Raw genomic sequence first — 22,116 nt, forward strand, 5'->3', positions numbered from 1 at the left:
AGAGGCAGCCCAGACCCCCTGGATCCACCAAGGGCAGCCCCATCCCACGCAAGAGCTACACTGAGATGGATGCAGCCAACACTCACCAAGCAGGAGAAAGTGCCCAACTTCTGCTCAGGCACTGAGCCTGCCCCAGGTTAATCCGAGCTCAGCCCACAGTAAGTTGTTCCAACGGTTAATTATTGCTTCTCTAAAACCTGCACCTGAATTATCTCGCTTGGATTCCAGGCATTGGAGCTGCTTTAAGCTGTTGTTCTGCTAAGCTGATGGAGCCTCTCACCACCTTCAAGTTCTCCATGTATTGCTCAGGGACTACAGCCAAGACGCTCATACACCCTTCTCTCTGGTATCCTAGACAGCTTCCAGGGCCTTTGACGTACAGAAAGTGTTCTCATGGATGCTACAGTTCTCACCAAGTCTTCCCATTGCCAGAATCCCTACTGATGAGTTCTTCTCCATCATGTCTGTGAGTCTCTCAACGTGGTTCAAGCTGTCCCAAACAAGGAGGTGATCCAGCCCCGCTGCTCCTACTCAACATGCCCTGCTTTTAAGCCCAATGGCATCAGTCTTCTGGATGCAGTACCTACACACTTTATAAAAAATGATTTTTAAGTTTTCTTCCAAGGCGTTGATAAAAGTGCTAAATACAAGAGGCCTGAGAAATAGATCCCTATGGGGCCCCACTAGGAAGACAAGAACTCCATGATGATTACCCATTTACAATTAAATGCTAGGAGCTGTCAGTTCGCTCGTTCTTAATCAATGTAATGTGTGCCATGTTGATTTTGTATCACTCTTGTTTCTTCATCAAAATGTCATAAGGTACCAAGTCAAATGCCTTCCAGAAGTATATTACATTGACATGGTTACCTTTATCAACCAAACATGCAGTCTCATAAAAAAAATATCAAGTTAGTTTGAAAAAGATCTAGTTTCCATAAATCCACATTGATTGGCATTATATTATCCTCTTTTCATTCTTTATTAATCATCTATGATATCTGGCTTTTCATTACTTTGCCCAGAATTAATGTCAAGCTGATAGGGCTATAATTACTTCATCGGTCATCCCATTTGCCCTTCTAAATTACTGGTACAACATTAGCTTTCTTCGAGTCCTCTAGAACTTCCCCCATGTTCAAAGACTTATTAAAAGCAACAAGAACAGTTGAGAGCTTCTCAGCCAGCTCTCTGAAAGCTCTTGCAAACCAGCTATGCAAAATGCCAACCTAAAGCAACCACTTATTGTATCGTAACAGCATCTTGCTCACTGATACGACATCCTCTGCCTTTCAGTAAATACAGAGCAATGTATTTTGCTGTTAGAAGCAATCTTTCCATTCCCTTCCAGCTATGAACCAATGCCATTGCACAGACACTTTTCTTTCCCAGTTTTCACAGAAAGGACATCCTTACTTCCCTTACCACTGGAGCTATGTTTCTACTTTTGCTTCCCTTCACAACATCTAACATTGCTGCCTTCTGAGAGACCTATTTACCATGGCCAGGAGCTCGAGAGCCAGGGATAGGGGCCTAAGAGAGCACAGCTCCCATGAAGGCAAGCAGGACAGGGTCTCAAGCACCAGGTGCCTGACTACATGTGCTAAATGCTTCAGCTGTGAAGCGCTGTCTGAGAAGTCCCTCTCTGTCATTTCTGACCTTACCAGGCATTTTATATTCCCTATAGCTAGTAACTCAATCAACAGGCAATTGATAGCCATCACACTAAGCCCTCAAGAGGTTAAACTTTTGGAAGTAACTTTCAGACGTGTCAAAAAACAGACTATTTCTTAACCGCATCCATTTTAATGTTCTTCATCCAAAGCACTCATGGCAGTAACACCAAGTGCCTAAGAACTCCTTCCATCCCAAAGGCACAAGGAATTGTTAATTCAGAGAAGAGACAAAGACTTGCTAACAGCTTTTTGTTTGTTTAGAATGTTTACTTCCAGTTGCCAAATATTAACAAAAACATCCTATTACATCCTTCCTCTGTTGTATTTCACAAAGCCAGTAGGTGACAAAATATTTGTCCCTATGTATTAGCTGTTTGCTTCCAAGCTACAGAAACCTACAGATCACTGAAAGATGGGCCTGGAAAACACCAGCCCTGTACTTATCCCAGCATGGACTTTCTAAAGCAACCACCGTTTGTGTACCTAAACACAAGTGGACCTTTGCAAACAGAGATAAAAGATGGTCAAACGGGCCTGGGTAGCCATCCTGAGAAAAGGACAGCTCTGGCTCTGCAGTGAGTATGAAGATTGCCTTTTTTTTTTTCTTTTCTTTTTTTTTTTCCCCCAAGTAAGTATTATTTGAAAAATAAGGAATAAAACAAATCCTTGAACGTTTCATAAAATATTCCTCAGTTTTCTTGTAACTACATAACCTCCGAAGAAGAAATGGAAGATGACGACACAGTGTTAAAAATAGCTCCCACAACCCAATTCTGGAGTCAGGGAACAGCCTGTGGCTCTGTGCCAGCTCCCCACCAACAGTTGTGCTGCGCTGCAGAAGAGACCATTAAGGCAGACTATGGCAGGGGTCTCGTGTCAAAAGTAGGAGAGAAACCGGCACCACTTCTTTGCTCTTTCACAGAAGACAAGGCTGAAGTTCACAAAAATGATAAGGTTTAAAAGAAATAAAAGGACATGCATCTTCACACTACATGTGAATAAACAGTATAATTAATGCATAATTAATAGCAAAACTCATTGCTGCAGGATGCTGTAGAAACTGAAAGCGTCAGCAGATTCAGAAAAAGAAACAAATGGCAGCAGATGCAGCAAACAGGGTAACAGGCACAGGGTCAGGGACAGCCACCAGTCCCAGTCTAAAGGTGATGGCTGGGAACCAGAGCAGGCTGACCTGACCCACATCTGCATGTTGCACCGACAGCAGCGGCTGCACTGACAGCACTGGCTGCAGCAGAAGTTGGCACAATGAGCCACACCAGCTCCCAAAAGAGCCAGCGCAGCACAGATAGGAGCTGATCCTGGTGCAGCAGGCATTCACAAACCCATTCCTGTTACCTGAGGTTGCCGGTGGGGTAGCAGCCAGGTGACAGGTGCGCAAAGGACACACGCAGGCAGGATGGTGGCTCTCACGTGAGATGGTTTAAGGGGACAGCTAAAATGCTGCGGCATTCACAGAATGGCTCTACTTCCTGCAGCCCTCCCTCCGTGCTCAGCTCATCGAAGGGAAGAACATGATCAACTCTCTGCCCCGAGTCAGCTCTACCCTGACAGCTCACTAGAGATACACGATCGCTCAGTGACATTAAAAATGTCAGCAAACACCGATCAGGCTTGGCAGCAGGGATGTGCTACCAGGCTGGGGGAGGCACAGGGCAAGGTAAAACTTCTGCAAACTCGGTCAAGTGCATGAGCAGCTTTTCTCCCTTTGTCTTTCACAGGAGGCTTTAGATCAGATCCAAGACGCCACAGCAGCAGGCAGGATGGAGCTCAGCATTACCTGCAAGGCCAGACCAGCCCCAAAAAGTTTCCTGGTGCAATACAAGTGTGCCCCGTGTGCATGTGCAGAGGGAACATGCAATACATTTCGTTGCTGCATCGCTACACACAGGAACAAACTACGCCTGTCTCATGCACGCACCTGCCCAGCACACGTCCCTGGACTCGGATTTGCAGCTCCCAAACTTAGTGGGATTCTCTCATTATCAGTGCTCACAAGCAGAGATCCAAGTAAAAGCCAACAGGATGCAGGTGGGACTGTTCTGCAGGAAGCTGCTTTCAGTCACGCATGCCATTTACACTCAGATGAACCGTTTTCTCAACATCTGAAAGATCCAAGTCTCCACATTATCCATGACCTAGAAATTAGCAGTTTCACACCACCCCCAACATCTTCACTTCATGGATCAGGTCAGAGGCACACTCAACCTAGGAGGTGTTTCTAAGTCAGGAACTTGCCAGAGGGAGGAGAAAAGGGGCCGCCTGAGCTCGAAGGGAGGAGCAGGGGGTGAGTCACCCATCCATCCTTATTTGTCTCACGCTGGGAGCTCAGTCACAAGAAACTGAGACTGCTGGGTTCTGCTGCTTGCACAGAATTATTTATTCAGGCTGGAAACACTCACTGATAAAAACAAACACACCTGCACAGGGACAAGCAGACACAAGCCCCAGTCCATGTGGGTCCCATCCTACACTCTCAATCTGCAACCCCTGCAGCCAGCTGGGCAGGGGAGCACTCCCATGTTTCCCTCTATACTTCAGCCCTGTGCTTGGTGCTTCACCAATGCTCACCAGTCTTCAGCTCACTATCAGAATTTATGCTGTAGCTCAGTGCATGAATACTTGTCTTGAAGAACGGCTGCTTGTCTGGTCTGTGTTATAACACATCACAGCCCCTTCTAGGCTGAATCTAGAGCCTTGAGCTATGGAAAAGAGCCCTAAGTCATCCATCCATAGACCCAGAGGAGGAGCACAGATGGATCAACCTACTGCTGAGCAAACATCATGGGACACAGGATTATTTTTTTTATTATTATTATTCTGAAGCCATCAACCTGCTGGTTATGTAGCTGCTATCCATTCACCGGAAGTTTAGTGAACTTCAAATGGCGATCATTAATGGTCACTGAACTGCAGAATGCCCCAACGTGCTTTCAGATTTCATTTACCAAGGACCAGCAATCAGCCAAAAGATTTGCTCTGACAGCAGGGAAATACAAGACCCCTTGACAAGTTCAGCCAGGAATGTGCTGCCAGCATCCCTTGTTCAGTTCATGTTCTACCCCATTTGACAGAACAGATCATGCAAATTGTCCTTCTGCGGCCGCTCAGCTTGTCACTCATGCTTCCATTTAAAACAATAAATAAACAAAAAGAACAAAAGAAAAGCCCATAACTACAACAAGCTGTTTACAGGCAAATTCCACTTACTGAGACCCCTAATTATAAGGAAAAGGCACAGAAACCCAAATAAAACATGAAATTGGATGGGGGAAGGGAATCCTACTCACTCCAAGGTTTAACCAGAAGGACCACCCCAGATACGCTTTGCACAGATCCCAGCCTCCCCAGCCCAGCTACAGCTGGGTATCACGTTCTTTTTTTCTTTCCACTCCCATTTGCCACTTAAGGCTTCACCATGTTTATCCGTGCTGGTGCATGGCAGGCTGTCCCTTGCCAGTCAATGATGAAGCACCACACAGCAAACTGCAAGGGATTTCGCTTTGTAACCTGATCACTGGTCTCTTAGGTGGACACGCTGCTGAGACAGCACAGCATGAAGGGAAATGCTCATTTTTCTTCTAGCATATTTGCCCACTTATCAACCAGAATTTTATCAGAAGGAAACCGTGTTCCTTGGAGCCTTACACGGCTGCAAACAAAACAGAGTGAGCAGTACTGGGATCAACAAAACCTTTGCTGGTGAGAGGCCTTGCAGCATCCCACTGTTACATGGAGACACTGCACTGTGCTGCTACAATGGGATTCTCCCCAGCTGCAGAACATATCCCATCAAGTACAGTAAGACTCTATTAGAGGAGATACAATAGGGAGTCAGAGGACTCGCTGAGACCAGCTTCTGAGAAAATAGCTCATTTCAATGCAAAACAGCAGTAGTTATTAGACACCTCCTTAAGAGGAAAGAAGGAAAAAGGTGGGGGGGAGAGGGAGGGAGACGAAGACCATGGCAGCTTGCACAAAAGTACCTTTTTCAGATTAATCCACTGTTTGAAGTAATCAGCAACCGGCAGCCCTAAGTACTGGCATTGTCCTGGTAACCTGTAAGAGAGAAGAGAGAGCAGGTTTGATTCAATTACTGTCCTGACAACACAAACTCTGTTTTATTAAGCACATTTCACTCTGAGATGGAAGAGCCCCTCCAGCCTGCAGCAGCAGGCTGCACATCAGAAAGGACAGCAGCAAACAAAGCTCACGAGAGCACAGCTTGGCAGAAGCCTGACACGCACCCAGGCACAGCCAGGCTGAAGACACAAAGAGCTGCACACTGTCCCACTGCAGGTTTGAGCAGTAGTGGCCAGATCTGCAAGCATGAATGCTTAACCTCTGCCAACAGGGCTCACTGTATGGGAGCAGAGGGACACCAAGAGCCCTGGATTTGGAAAGTGGCTCCTCCTGCACAATGCCAGCCAGGCAGAGAACCCTGCTCTGCCTATGGATGGGGAAGGCTGAGAAGCAAAACCGGGGCTCCAGCTGTGCTAGAGATGAGTTATAGGAGTCCTCCCCAGCCGGTTTGATCCAATCAGGAGTAATTGATGGATCTTGTTCATTCACGTACTGCTGAGCATGCCTGGGGCGCTGGTCACAGGATCTTTAACTGAAGCAAAGGAACATCCCAAATAAATATGTCAACTAAATAAATGACTAAATTAGACTCATTTGTGCATGTTAAAAGCCACAACCCCAGGAATTGGCTTTTGCAAACAGAGGGGGTGGGGAAATCTCACAACTTCCTTAAACATGTGGGGACTGTAGGGGAGGAGGGAAGAGCCGCAAGTGCCAGCATCAGCTGCTCCAGCATCTCAGCACACATCTGGCCAGGGCAAAACATGGAGAACCCAGACTGGACTTGAGATTCAGGACTGAAGTTCAGGAACAAATTCTGAGCTGAGTGCACCATCAGCCACTGTATGGTAGCTAAGAGCTCAGCCTAGCTCCAAGCCCTCTGATTTCCAGGGCAGCATCCCTTCATATCTAGAGCAGCTGAACTATGAAGAAACCAAGGGGGGGATGCAGACAGCACATCTGTGGGTAACATGAGATTCTGTACATCACAGTAACCAAAGGAATGGTGCTACCTAAATTCCTGAAGGGAAGAAAAGGACAAAAGCTGGCAAACATATTCAGAGGAATCTCCCAGAAATACGTGACCAATGCAGCCGCCATGCTCAGCCCCAGCAGTGAGCTGCCTTTGTGAGCTTGCTTAGGATGAGGAAGGGACAGACTGTGCTAAAACCAAGCACCTGGTCCTGTAAAGACATACATAGCCTCGTTTAGGAGTGGTAATTTAAGCTGTACAGAAACATTTAAATAAAGAGGTCCATAAGAATCTTTTCTGTCAAAAGAATGAGCTTGCAGCAGCAGAACCGAGGCAATCTGCAAGGTAAGCAACACAACCTGACAGCATGCCCTCATCTCTTGGCACAGCTCATCTAATGCCAGTGCCATCATAACTGCATGGCCATCACAAAAAAGTCAGCCTGCTCTGTGCACTTGGCAGCCACTATCCATGTCCATGACATTCCAGAGCTGAACAGACATAACCAAGCCCAACCAGCATCCTAGAAAAGCTGTTTTCTATGGGGGCCAAATGAAAAAACATCACAAGAAAAGGAACTATCTCAAAAAAATGATGGGTCTAACAAATGAATGGAATCAGCTCAACCTCTGGAACTGCTCACTTTAGCTAAAGAGGATCACAAGAGCAGTTAGTAAGAAATGTGTTACTAAATGGTCTCCCCTCTCAGCCCAAGAAATCTTCATTAATACAGCCTTCAACCTGGCTCCAGCTAGAGGAATAATTCTCACCTAAAATTTGGACAGGACCTAGGACAAGCCAGAACAGAACCATTCTTGTTAGCCACACGAAGTGTCAGCTAACCACCCAGTGCAATGAATGAGATCAAAGCATTTCCATCCCCGTGGGACCAAAAGGGATAGGAAACAGGACAGCTTGGTTCTTCTCCTATCCTGAGACTGATGGCAGTAAGCCCAGGGCGCTGGACAGTGGGGCTTTAATTGGAGAAAATAAATGTTCCAAATAAATATGTCAACTAAATAAATGACCCTTTTTGCAAACAAGTAACAACCCCAGAAACTGGCTGTGGAACTGTGTGACCTAAGGACATTCCCCCTCCCCCTCGGTGCTTCTGCTCCCCTCATTTCACATTAGCACCAGAGAGACTTTACCAAGTTTTTAAAGCACTGGCAGCTCCATATTCATACCATAACCTGGGCAGGATGTCAGCTTCCACTTCCTGAGCTGGAAGATTCAGGTCGGTTGACCACAGACTATCAGGAAGACAGCCCCTGAGCACCTTGCCCTTACCAAAGTACAGCCCTGTGTTCTGGCGTAGTCTAGGGCTGCAGAGCTCTCAGCATAGACATAGGGATTTGGGGGCTCTCACTGCACATAAGTCAGGATCCAGGAAAGCACTCCTAGCTTCAAGGTTGTCACCTGCAGTGGATCATTATCCCCCAGCCTAGGGACCAGGCAGCAGTTTCTTCACCACCTTCTCCAGGTTGGAATGGGCATGGCAAACCTGTGGCTCTCCTGGGGAATAAAACTGCCAAGGCCTTTAAGAAAGCATCTCCATTTATTAGGATCACTGTTGATTCAAGCAGCTCATTTGGACCAAGCTGTATCAGGCTCTGAGCAACCTGATCTAGCTGTAGGTGACCCTGTTCAATTGTGAAGGAGTTAGACTTAGATGGCCTTTAAAGGTCCCTTCCAATTCAAATTGTTCTATCATTTGGCAAACAGGCCTTATGCTCAATATGGCTCCTTATTTGGCAAAATTCAATCTTGATCAGTAGAACAGCTGTGCTCAAGCAAATAGCTCAGGATACAGATCACAGAGTCATCAAGGCTGGAGAAGACTTTCAGGACCATCAGGTGCAAACGTCAACCCAACTTTCCAAGTCCCATCACTAAACCATGTTCCTCAGTGTCACGTGCATATATCTCTGAAATACCTCCAGGGATGGAAACTCCTCTGCTTCCCTTGACATCAAGTGAACAACAAAGGTCCCACCATGCCTCCAGCTTCTGAATGAAGACTTGCTGCCTCCTCTCCACACAATCTCACCAGCCAACGACTGTGCTTCAGGCACTTGCCAGTGAGAAGCTTGGAAATGGCTGTGGGGTCCTCCAGCCTCCGATGAAGCTCTGCTTAGCCTGCACTTCCATTTTCAGAGAGCTCCCTCACCCCAGGCTCTGTTTTCCAACCAGCCCAGATCCTCTTCACGCTGTGGGGTAAATGGGGGCTGGAGAAGAACGGGATGTAAACGGAAAGTGAGGTCACCTGGCTGCATTCCTCCCACTGAAGCCAGTGAGAAGCGCACAGCTCAGCGGTGATAAACGGCCCTGCTTTAGTTATCACTTCCCTTAAGTTAAGGAGAGCAGCCTAGTGATGGATGGGCTAGAATTTGGTTATCGGGGAAGGCTGTCAGCCAGAGTTGCCTATCTCCACACACATTTAGCAGGGCATCATTATGCGATGGCATGGAGTTAAAATATGACCAAGGGTATTGAAAGTAAGAGAGAATGGGATTAAAAAAAAAAAAAAAAAGGCAAATTGAGCAACAATAAAGGAGCGTGAGGCAAGAACGTTATCGTACTATTGACACCTTTTATCTCGGTCTGGTTAGCTAGAGCAGGGCACAAATTGGTCCTTCCTCCACTATTGTATCCTCTTGTACAAACAGAGGCAGATAAAATGTGTCACCGGTGCGATAGCATATCAATTTAACCCTAATTATCTAGGGGGTCAAACTAAGAAATAGGGGTTTCTCATTTCAACAGGTTCCTCCGCCTCTGCTCAGAGCCACCACATTAATATGGAAGGGGAGGGCCGGCCATAATTGATTTCCGTCACTCAGGTGGTCCTGGCGTATAAAAAATTAATGCTTGATTCTCCCAACTCATCAGAGCTGGTTAACGTCCATCTGCTTCTGGGTTCAAGATGTCAGGAGACAAAGAAATTGGGCCACTTTCTACACGCTGGGTGTATTGATATTGAGCCAGTTTAAAGAATAAGTCCCTCTTTGGGAAAGATAAAGGGACATTAAAGCATGATATTTATAGACTGGTTGCAGCTTTCAAAAAAAAAAAATAATAATCATGCACTGAAGACCTTGAGTTGGAAGAGATGCAGAACATTTTAATTGTGGCCCAGCCAACCTCGCTGTGCCGAGCTGCCAAGGAGAGGGCAAGCATTCTCCTGCTCTGGAAATCCCCTGCTGAAGGAGCATGGGAAGCCTCAGTGGAGATGCTGGGATGTGGCAGCACAGAGCAGAAGCACGGTGCCACCCAAGGGAGTAGGACAGCTGCCAAGAGCAAGGCTTGGTCAAGGGGCTGGAGGAGCCCCTGCTAGGTGACTGCCTTCCCTGTGCCTCCATCCCTCTGCTTCCATCACTACACTTCACAAGAAGCAGCTGTGCCAAGACAATACATTTGGAGAGGGTCTGAGAAGCCCCAGGCTCTCGCAGAAACCCTGAGACAGGTGCCTTCTCTCCCCCCCCCATCTCGCTCTGCCTTATTCTACCCTCTCAGTTCTCTCAGCCACCCCCAAACTTGTCACAGTGCAGCAAGCCTACGAGCTGCACATCAGCTTTAAATATCAGCGTGTGTGAAGCGGGGACATGAGAGCAGGGAAGTAGGAACAGACAGAGCCAGCCTCCATTGCCTGTCAGAGAGCACTAATGAATTTCAACACCAGCAGCCATTGCTTCAGACGGGCTGGCGAGAGGAGACGGAGTTGCAGCGAGGAGCCTTTGCAGGAGCAGCCTGCCTTGTTTCAAAGCCCCTCTGTTAATAAATGTCAGAGCTGAGCTGGCTGCAGCCCTCATACTGGGATGAGTGGTTTGGGGATAGGAGGGGGACAGGCAGCTGACAGCATGCAAGTACTTGGGCTGGCATAGCTCCTCCTGCTGCACTCCCAAATGGGAGCCAGGAAAAAGTCCCAGAACCCAAGGGGCACACCCCCACTGTGGGGAATCAGAAACAACCTCCAAATGAGCCACAACTGCAATCCCATCATCACCCAATGCCAATTGCTGGGGTTGGGGCTACGGAGAACGGTCCCAGGGATGGGCAGAGGGGTGCAGAGGCACCCAGGCACTCTGTCTGCACTACTGGCAGCAGCAAAAGGTGACAGAGCAGCCTGCCCCTCTGCTAGCACAAATGCATTCCTGAGGCAGCAGCAGCATCCAGCACAGGGGCACCACATGGCAACCGCACCGATGCACAACATGAAGGTCAATGCAAGTCTTCTTTACAAATGTCAACCTGTCATCTCTGGATATTAATGAGGGCTGACCAGCAGCTAAAATGCATCCATGCTCCATTAGTAATAAGAGAGCCACAATGCAGGAGAAGAGCACACACCGAGGCGTGCGGAGGCTCCGCAGGGCCTGGGGAGGTGTGCTGATCCACAAAGATAACAGAAGCCACTCTGAGTGCCCAGTGAGGGAAGCAGGCTGCACACAAACCCCTTCACTGGAGAGTGTGTTAGCTTTTTCCATCAATCTTTAATTGGATTAGGGTAATGAGGCTAAAAAGCCCAGGCTAAGCAGCGAGGCTAATACCTGGCACTCTCAGAGCTTCCTGTCTCTTTCTGGCCAGCACTGCTTTCCCTCTGTCCCACTCACATTTCCACCTAGGAAGCTCCAAAGGCTCGCCATCACTTGCTCGCCCTGCAAAGTATGGCATGCCTTCCACTGCCATCAACCTTAATGAAACATGAAGGCATTTAGCACCATGTGAAATCTGGCCCTTTTATGGGTTTCTGTCTGTGCGTCAGCTTGATGCTGGCAGAGATGCTATCTCAACATTAAAAGCAAGGCTGTAACACAGTAGGTATTCAGCCTCCAACAGAAGATGTTCATCAACAATTGCACACACATGATGCTACAATAAATCTATGTGCTACTGCTTAACAGCTTCTCTTAAAAAGATTCATAGCTCTATTTACTGGGCCTGATTCTCCTGCTATACATGTGGGAGTAAATCTGGAGTAACTCTACTGCTGTTAGTAGGCAGCCAATGGGAATAAGTAGCCATGAAAGTAGACTACAAATGCCGCCTTTTGATTTTAAATAAACACCTAATTACCATGCAGGAAAGCAGGACTTGCTGGTTTTACAGTTCAGCTGAGGTTAGGGGTGCAGCAGGCAGAACCTCCAAGTTCTCCAGATCAGCAAAGCAGCATTCAGGGTCAGAGCGAATGCTGCCTTCCAGCAGGGAGGAGGCCTGGGGGGACTTGCCTTTGACAGCAGAAGAGCACCAAGTTGCTCCCAAGGAAAGAGAAATTGGAAAGTCTCCAAGGCTGAGGGTCACCTCCTCAGCCCTGAGAATCTGACACTATATAAAAAACTTTAAAACAGATTTTTACATGCAGGCTTGCTGCAACAGATTGGCCACTTACAACATCACAGAGTACCTTATCAAGAGCAGCGTACAGCCTTAGCATAGTGCGCACCTCTGGCACAGGCATGTTCTTGATGGAAGTCACCAGCCATGACCACTGCAGGTGGAGAGTTTCCCATCTTCACTGTACAGGAAATAAAGCACTGGGACAGAGAGGTGGGGAACCTCCTCACTGCAAACACACTCAGAAAAGACCCCAAGTGAGCTGTCTGAGGTTGAAGTCAGCCCTTCTTAGAGCAGCAGGCTGGAATAGAGATCTCTATTTAAATGATTCTGTGATTCATGCTGCAGTGGAGGCCAATTAGAAACACAGAGCGTGTCCTTCTTCCATCTATACAGCCTGTTAGGAAGTGTTTCATACAGAGCCTTGCCTCGTAATCGCTTGGTCCTCTGCACACGAGCTGGCGCTGAAGAGGCAGCACTCAGACTCCTGCTGCAGAGCATCATGTCTACTCCTTGATTAAGGCAGGGTACATGACGCGTTGTGTCCAAGCCCCCTCAAAACCCAAACAGGGACAAAAACTGAACTAAAATTAAAGGTGCTTCTCCCCAACTGCACAGTTTCCCACTGAAGTAGCTCCCCAGAAAACCGGAGCATACGAAACCCAGAGCAAGGTGCTGCCCAAGGACACAGCACGCATCCTGTTCCAGCTCCCTTCCCGACAGGCAGAAGAAAGCCTTGTCTCTCCCATCCCTTGCCTGTCCTCACCATTTAGCTTGTACACTCTTCAGGACCAGGGCTTCTCTGCTATGAGTCATAAACTGTTTAGTGCCTAATGGTAAAGCCTATAGACGCTTAACATAATACAATCATGTCACTTAAAGGCCATTAGTCTCCAGTCTGAACAGCATTTTTCCAGTCACGAAGGAGAGCTGCCAGCTCGGGAAGGCAGAATAAGGACGTGGGTGGCCACATGGGTCACTGGATCCACAGACGCCCAAATGACTTCTGTGATTACCTCCTCTTCCTCTCCCCACTAAGGGAAAGGAGGCAGTGGGATGGGGATAACTCCATCCCCTCTGCTGATATATAGCTGAGCATTACATGCATGACAGCTCCGTGTGCTTCCAGCATAGGCTGTGAGCACAGGATGCCCAGCACCCTGAGAAAAAGGGGCTGAGCACAGGTTTCTCTGCTGTTACAGATCAGCTCTACACAAGGGGAATCCACTTTGGGTTTTTCCTTCAGGGAGAGAGCCTGCTCCCCACCTCCAAGCACAAGCTGCCATTAGTATTTGCTTCAGCAGAGAGAAGGAGCAGTGAATCCTCCAGAGCAAAGGACAAGTGCAGCAATTAGGATGCAGGGGCTGCGGGAGCTGTTTAACAGCCCGACCCAGAGGTCAGTGCCGCCAACTCCCAGCCCCTGCATAAATATTGTATGAATCAGGGAGAGGGGCTGTTACAAGCCAGCATCAGCCCTCCCCCCTCCATCAGCACTCCGCATCTCACTAGATGTGCCAGCAACATTATTTACAGATGTGACAGTCGGGGAAATCACTTGAGTAACCAGGGGAATGAGGAAGAGGGCTGCTCAGCGGAGAAGGAGCCTGTGGCTGCAGTCTCACCCCCATTCTCTAGCTCCTTGCCTGGGTCAGAGGCTGCCCAGAAAAGCTGTAGATGCCCCATCCCTAGAGGTGTTCAAGGCCAGTTTGGATGGGGCCCTGGGCAGCCTGAGCTGATGGGGGGCAACCAGCCCACGGTAGGGAGGTTTCAACTATGTGATCTTTGAGACCCCTTCCAACCCAACCCATTCTATGATCCTGTGATCCTTATGGACCCCTTCCAACTTGGGATATTCTATGATTCTTACTTCAGGGCAGCCACACCTGCTGACGTGTATACTGGGGACATCTCTGCAGATTCCCCTAGCTGCTGTGTTTGGCACCAATCACCTCCTTCAACAGTGACCTGCCCGCTGTGTGCCCTCTGAAGATCACATTCACCTACAGTTCCTGCTGACTGGCACCATCCCTACAGCATCCTGGAAGGTCCTCTCCTTCCTATGTGCATTCTTTTACTGGAGATGGCCATTAGCTGCATACCTGCTATGATGCTCTGTACAAGTGCAAACTTGCTTTCAGGATCACTGAACCACTGAGATCAGCAACTGCTGAGGACAAGGACAGGAGAATTCTCCAAATGTACACTAGCAGCACACAAATTCCTAAGGGCATGCAACTAACACACATCCCTGCCCAGGGCAGTCACAAGGACTGCAAGATGGGGAGCACAGCCTGGATATGCTTCGGTCCCCAACACTCCTCCAGAAATGCTTCTGCTGCTCTGTGGTTGGCTGCTGAATGCAGGGCAGGCAGAAGCTCAACCTCACCATTCTCAGCTTTCCTGAGCTCACTATGCAATTAATGGGCTTAATTATTGATGGCAAAGGCAGAGAAGGAAGGAAAGAAAGAAAAAGCCAACGAGAAGGGAATGACGTGGGGGTGGCAGGCGCCAAAGGTCTCCAAAGCTCCCCTCAGCCAAGAGCAGAGACAGAGCCCCTAGCTGCTCCGCAGCTCCCATGGCCCTGCTCTAATGCTCCCTGACATGCCTCTGAAAGCAGCGAGCTGTTTGCAGTCACCACCGTGATTTGTTAGTAATTATTTTCACGGTGTCACATTGCTGTCACTCTCTTAACAAAGAGACAGGCAGCCCGAGGCTGCCTGCGAGAAAAAAACAGCAGAGAAAAGGAAGTGTCAGGCACCCAGGGATCCTCTTTGCTTCCTGGGTTTCATAACCAGAGTCCCTACCAGCTTCTGAAGGAACTTCTGAGGAAAAGTGGCAAGTGAGAATCATTTCCCATCCAGGTCACAGAAAGAGGAAATAATTACTGAGCCTCCTCCTAATTTCACCTTATCTATATAACCGGTGCAAGACCCTGGTGCTTAGACCCACTTAAGCCACCAATTTCCTACAACAAATGCAGAAAACTTCAGCAACTGACAACTTTCAGCATTCTTCTTGCATGCTCTGAATTCTTTCACATGGTCTTGCCATTGGGCTGAGTTAACCTGCTGGCAAATCTTACCTCTGTCGACCAGCTTTGCATGCGTTAACCCCTCCACACCAGCCTCATTCATTCTGTCACATTGCTGTGCTCCATGTGTCAGGAACATTCCACTTGGCATTTCCCAGTGCCAGGGATCTTGGCAGCTTCCTCACACCTGAAGCTCACAACCTGATGGCTTGCCAGCTCTGTTTTCTTGCAGACACCACAGGGATTTGACAAGAACCTCCCCTTAACCCACCCTCCACCATCCATCTCCCACCTGCCATGCGACCGCAGCCATCCATCCTTCGGCTAACGTGTCACTCAGAGGTAATCACTCCTTTCCTGTAACTGCAGAGCCTGCTCGGGCCCCCGAGGAATGGAAGCTATTTCGGCACCCGAAGTGTCACACAATATAAAGACAGAGAGATGAAAGGATGAAAGGCTCAGACACCTGGCCAGCCAGCCCTTGAAGCACCCTGTGTCTCTACGCAGAAAGCAAGTGGGCTTCATACAGCGCAATCCCAAGTCTGAATTGCATGAGACAAGCATTCTTCCTTGACAGCACACCGAGGTCATACCCTGTGGGTCGGCACAACCTGGGCTATGGAAATATTAAGCCTCACATTAAGCAAAGCCCTCCCACAATTAACTGCACAGAAGAGCACTGACTCAGAGGGCAGCTCCTTTTCAGGGGTCCTTTTAATAATCAGAAACGGCACATGCATGCTGTGAAGAATTAGGATCACCATTGGGAAGCTAAATGGCCCATAAAATGTAACCGCTCTCCTCAGCTCGGGGAGTATGGTGAGCTGGAGGAGAGAGGCAGCAGCCTTCCACCTTGCCTGGCTGCAAGCATGTGGCTGTACTAAGGATGGAGCTGAGCCCAGCCCTGGCTGACACTGGCACTGATAGCAGCCCAACGTGATGGAAGAATTGAGCAGGGACAGTAGAGATGACCAAAGGCACCTACAGAAGGAGATAAAGGGTGACTTGGAATGCAGGTGCATTGGAAGATGGAAGGAGGAAGCCCTCAAAGGAGGCAAAGAAAGCTGAAGGGTCCCAGGCAGGACAACGGGTTGGGCAGCATGAGCCTCCCACACAGCACCGCTGGCACGTCACACTGCATCCTCACTTCACTTCCCCCAAGTCTTCACAAGACATGCTCTTCGGGGTGCCAAACACATAGGAAAAGGAAGCTCCAACATGGAATGGACTTAGCTCAAAAAGTTATCTGCAGCTGTGGTGTCCACACTCACCCAGACATCCACTCCTCAGGCTACAGAGAATGGCTGGACAACGCACTGAGAATACGCTGGAGGGAAAATACCAGGGATGACCTCAAGATGGCCCAGTAGGTCTGTGCCAGCCAGGAGCTCCAGGAGGAAAGGGACTGAACCCATCCAGGAAAATGGCTCCCAACAGGAAACAAGCATGCAAACAATTAAAATGCTTTCAAGAAAGCCACCGAGTTATGCCAAGCTCGACTGTAGCAAAGAGGCTGCTCCCAGGCTAGCAGTATTTTTCAAGCAGAGCTCTCCAACCTGAGCAGCCACGATCACACTACTCCCAGCAAAGCCACTGGGAAGGCAGCAGTGATGACAACACACAACCGCCTTGCTTCTGCTGGGAGCTCAGAGGAGCTGAGATCCAAAGGGAGACAGCTGACATTTCAGCCCCAGCATGAAACACTACAGCTGTCTAGTGCTAGAAAAATTAAGCTTTTTGAAGTAATAAGGAAAAGTCACAACTGATGAAGCTACTCCTCATGCCGCACACACCCGAACTCAGATGATAGAGTCCTCCAGTGGTTTCTCCTTAACAGTCCTCAAGTCAGCCAGCTTTCTGACCCCTCAGGGCACGGAGTAACCATGAAGTTGAGTTGCTATCAGAGGCCTCTCTGATATATGCAGAGAAGGCCAGGGATGCTTTTTACCAAATATTCATTATGGATCCATTGGTTTTGAAGCTGTTTTGCCTAAATTCATTATAATGCTGGACATAGAATTCACCTTAGAGATTTCTATTGCAGAAGGAATTATTTTTCCCTATTGTATGTAAGATGATACTGGGACCAATGGCTTGCATTCAGTCCAATATAACTGTTCAAATGCAGCTTGCATTACTTTATCCAAGTATGGAAAATCCACCTCTCCATTTGTTACCCCACCTCAAGGGTTCATTGCTGGCAATGAAGTATTTCATGCAACGCCTGTCTCATTTTCCCCTACACCATAAATTTATTTCAAGTTTCTCCACCAACTTCTTTGGCACTGATTCCCAAGCAGGAGCATCCATGCTCCACAGTGTGCATCAGGCATCACAACTCAATAAATCTTTGGCAACTACAGCCCTGACTGACAAACATCTCTGCTATGACGTGCCAGGCAAGCAGCAGACCCAAAAGTGATAGTCCACTGTTTGATGATCCCTGTGCAAAGACTTCATGTCCAAAACTTAACACAAAGGCATTCTCACAGTCACACATCTCAGTGCTGCTCGCAAGAAGCCTCATGCAATCAACACATTTCAAACAAAGGCAGGAACAGGAGACAGGTGGGGAACCGCTGCAGAGGGATAACAAAAATCAAGGGTGCAAAACTAATTTTAAATAAGCATTGTACACTCTTATTTTTAAGGGGAAAACCTTAAAAATCCAAGATTTATTTTGCATCACTGATATCATTTCCTTTAAAAACAAAAAGCTGGCCTGCAGGGTCAGAGAAGTGAATGGGGTCTGTGCTGCTCCCTGTAAGTGCTAGAGGAGAGCATGCTCATAAGGCTCCCTTGCTTAGCTCCGGCAGTGCACTTTAGGATGTAATTACATGAACAACTCCATCAGCAGAGCTGACTCAAAAGGTTCCTGACCCTGGATATTCAGTCCCATCCCTGCACCGTTGTTCACCATCCTCTTCTTGAGCCAGTGTAACCACATATATCCTTATATACCATAGACTTGGTCAGCAGAACAATCTGCATTAAAGTAACAAAAAAGCTAATCTAAAGATTTTAGTTGGAATTACTGCCTTATTTTTAAAGGCAGATTACTATATTTCTGTTACCAGCTCTTCCCTCAAAGCCACTGTCTGAATCTAGCTCCTGTGATGCCGTCAACTAACCAGCTCACTCTGTACCTTCTCCTGCCTCTCCCCAGTTACCCACACAGCCCCAGGCACCCAACTCAGGGGCTGCCTGCAACTTCTGCCCCATGCAGAGACTGCTGACCCTCTCTTGTTACTGTGCTAAAGAAGAGCACGTGTAATGGACACCAACACCATTGATTCTTCATCTTCTTCATGACCTAATGCTGATTCCAAACCAAGCCATAAGGACAGAAGGACAGAAAGACCTACCGACACACTCTGAGCCGGTATCAGAAGGCAAGCGTCCTCCCAGTCAGTGCCACTTGCATAGGAAGGGCTAAAAGAGTAACACTGAATTAAGCAGTGGTATAATTCATTGCTCAGAATTTACTAATGTGCAACCTAGGAAGAGCACCAAGGGCTATAAACATTTCAAGATACTTCACAATGTTATATCACCGCATTAGAGAGTACTCGCATTTTAACACTTATTTAAGAAAATAAAAAACAACTAGGCAGTAGTTTCCTGTAAAGAAATAAATTAGCACATTGTGATCAGCCACAGTAAATGCAGTACAAACATCTTCATACTGCAGGTACACAGAACAAAGCCTACGCATGTTTTTACTCTTCTGCTGCATTTGCAGAAAGATCCAAACCTGGTAGAAGGACTGACTTGTGCTTCTGACATTAAGGTGCAGCTCTGAGGTTCACCAGATGTGGCTTCAGCTCCTTTCTCTGCCTCTGCCTATATGTACGATGCACGTGTGACCACAGGCCTATCACCTACCTGCACTGTGTCTCAGCTCTGCAGCAGGAACACACAGTGAAAACATTCCTTTGGTTGCCAAGATTAATTCACATTGTGCTTATAGAGCGGGCAAAATGGTTCCACACACAGAGGGAGGCAATCTGACATTTCAGAAAAGAGAAACCACACTAAAGAGCTTACAACACAAGGGCTCAACCTCGGCAGACTCCGAGTATCCTCTTTTTCCGCTAAAATCATCTCCTGCAGTCAGCGGCTCCCTCGGCCCTTCAGGGGTACGTTACCCTCACCACTCAATGCCACATCAATGTGATTTGTTTAACCACCAGCAGCAGTTCCACCTGCGTGCAGGATGAGGTTCTGGCACTAAAGCTGGGTCTGAATCCGGCCCCGGAGCTTTTCAACTCGGAGGAGAGCTCCTTGCAACAGGCTGAAGGAATCCTCCCGCTGTGCCCGAGGACCGTGTGCCTAACGAGGCTGTATCCCAACTCATACTTTAGCTTGGCAGGTCTGGTGCTCCTTTCATCTTTTGCTTCAGGTAGCTCTCTTTAATTAATAACATTTCTGTGTCGGCACAGGGAACTTTCCACCCAGAATGAATGGCCTTCTCTCATTAGACCCACGACTGTCATGATGTATTCAAGAGCAGGAGTGTGATTCATTCCCTTGTCTGGGAATGAGGGGTGCTGCTGGGGGGTGGAGGGGAGAAGTCTCTGTAATGAGTGACTGATATTTGCTGAAGCTGAGATGCGACTCTGTCGGCTTGAACTGCCTTGTCAGGACATGCCTTCAGAAAGGTGATGTTCCTACTCAAGAGGTTTTCCTCATTAAAGAAATTGCATCTTAACAAGAGGGAAGGGGAGGGGCAGCAGGAGAGCTGCTGTCTCCCCGACTCCAGCCTGGCTCAGAGCTGAAAGCCGACAGCCAGCAGCACTCTGTTTCGGAGCCCTCTCTCTAGCAGCAGCAGCCAAATCTTCCAGCAGTGACTTTCCTTTGTGTTTTGCTCCATGACCACGACAAAGCTATGAGTAGCAGGGCAGAGGACCTCAACTGGTGCCTCCACGAGCCCTTCCCAGGTGCATGTCCTTCTCCTGGCTCCTTGTGACTGGTGCTCAGAGGGAAGCTAGGCAGAAACAGCTCTGTGATTTACCGGGAAAGCTCAGATGTTCAAGAAAAGTCAAGTGCACAGCCACAAAGCACCTCATTCTCTGAAGACTCCTAAGACAAGCAGAGGCTTCATGGGTCCTTTAACAGCTGAGCGTTCATCTTGAATGCTGCTAGACACCCTCGTAAGAGCTCTGCACCTTGGCAAACACTGTTACTTTTGCACTTTTCTCTCAGCTGAGTACTATGCATGCTGCAACTCCTGGCTTTGACAGGATTATTTACCCACCTTGTCCCCACATCCACCACTGGATGGTGACAGGCTGGTAGGTCCTCTTCTGTGACCCAGCCAACACCCCAAATTCAATTTGCTCATCTGTGTGCTTCCTGGTGTTCTGGCACCTGCTGGAAGCACCCACAAGCAGGCAGGCCTGTCTAGTAGACATCATTCCTCAGCACATGTAGCACAGCACAAATAGACTGAAGCCAAGCAGTGCCCAAGTCTTTGCTGGAGAAGCCAGGAACAAAGCTGCATAGTTTTCTACCAACAGCCAAGCTAAGGACAAGGAACTACAAACCACACAGGAAACTGGTAAGAGGAACACAGCTTGCTCCAGAACTCCTCTAGAATCCAGTGGGATTTTCACCATGCAATGCTTCCATGAACACATTCCTCCAAACTTGGACAAGCAGCACCACCTCCCCGCTCTGTCCCAGTACCTTCAGCGCCAAGCACGTGGACTCCACTCGATAGAACAGGGCACCAGCATCACTGCAAGTCTTTTAGGGAAGCACAAGGTAATTCCCTGGAATATTTCCTAGATGTTCCACCTCTCTGAGAATGCATCTCCCTGCCTAAGCAGCCTTGTTTCAGCTCTGCGCCTTCCCTCTTTAAAAAGAGATGCTCAGTTCTGCTTTGCTAAACCCTATTTGGCAATGTGTCTACACACACGCAAACTTAATTAGTTTAGGAGGGAGACTCGGCATTTGTGGTGACGGATAAAAGTAATGGGAAATGAGACAAGTCAGAGCTGGCAGGGAGTCCTCACTCAAGCCTCATTCACTGGCATGGAGCTAATCAGATGTGACGCTGCACGCTGCTGCACCCAATCGGTGGCGGAGCAGTGCGATGCTCTCCTTGCTGAGCGGCTGCAGCCAGGCTCCCCGTATCTGTGGTTGGAAACATGAAATGTATTTTCTGCTCTGCCCTGGAGACGCTTCAGGATTGAATTCTGAAGTTAATGGTTTAAAACATTTTTTTAAAAGGAAGAGGGAGAAATGAACCACTCACTGCAGCCTCATGGCCAGGAGTGGAGTGTTCTTTTCCAGCTGACTAGTGAGGCACAGTCCATGCAAAAGACCGCTGCAAATGGTGAATCAAGTATCTGGGCTCCAGAGCTGCGTGTCCTGCTGGCTCAGCTCACCCCACAGTCCCCATGGCTCACCAGAAACAGGACTCATCTTCACTATATTTCCCCACTATTGGCCTCTGATGAAAGAGAAAAATGCAGAAGGTTGTCTATTTCATACAGACACTGAGTTATGATGTCATCATCTGGAAACCTTGTTAGCCTGGTGTGAAGGGGATGGAAAGATGGGCTTCGAGACATAGCAAACCACTGTTTGTTCCTCACAACCACCACCAAAAGCAGTAAACTGGACTCTCAAAACAACAATAGAGAAGGAAAGCACCAAGAAAAGAGTTTGGAAATAGATGTTTAGCACATCCCTGCAGCTGTCTTTGTGTCGGTCTCTAACAAATGTTTAAGCACGATTTACAAAGAAAATCACATTAAACCAGTGACAGAAGAATTGGCAATATACTCATATACAAGTTCTGGTCATGACTCCAGCAGAGTCCCAGCAAATTCTGACTCAAAAGAGCATGGCAAATTCCTCATCTCCACTAGCGCTTGTGCTGCTGCTTCGATCCCCGTATCTCATGTCTCACTAATCACACCATGTGGAAGCAAGGAGCTGCCACTCTACAAAGACCACTCTGCAGGGGAGGAACCGGTGCTGATTGCTCCCTG

At 48.1% G+C, this 22,116-nt stretch overlaps 1 protein-coding gene across 2 annotated transcripts in view; it reads right to left on the reverse strand.

The window, feature by feature from the left end:
* ERI3 (ERI1 exoribonuclease family member 3) overlaps positions 1–22,116 on the reverse strand; it is a 97,065-nt gene that overhangs the window by 47,837 nt on the left and 27,112 nt on the right. For both annotated transcript variants that reach the window (XM_085232375.1, XM_085232374.1), the window contains exon 6: positions 5,681–5,753. In XM_085232375.1, coding sequence (XP_085088501.1) covers positions 5,681–5,753 — 73 coding nt within the window. The remainder of the gene's footprint in view (positions 1–5,680; positions 5,754–22,116) is intronic.

This window comes from Meleagris gallopavo, chromosome 10 (assembly GCF_905368555.1).
Source record: "Meleagris gallopavo chromosome 10, MGAL_WU_HG_1.1, whole genome shotgun sequence".
Taxonomy (NCBI): domain Eukaryota; kingdom Metazoa; phylum Chordata; class Aves; order Galliformes; family Phasianidae; genus Meleagris; species Meleagris gallopavo.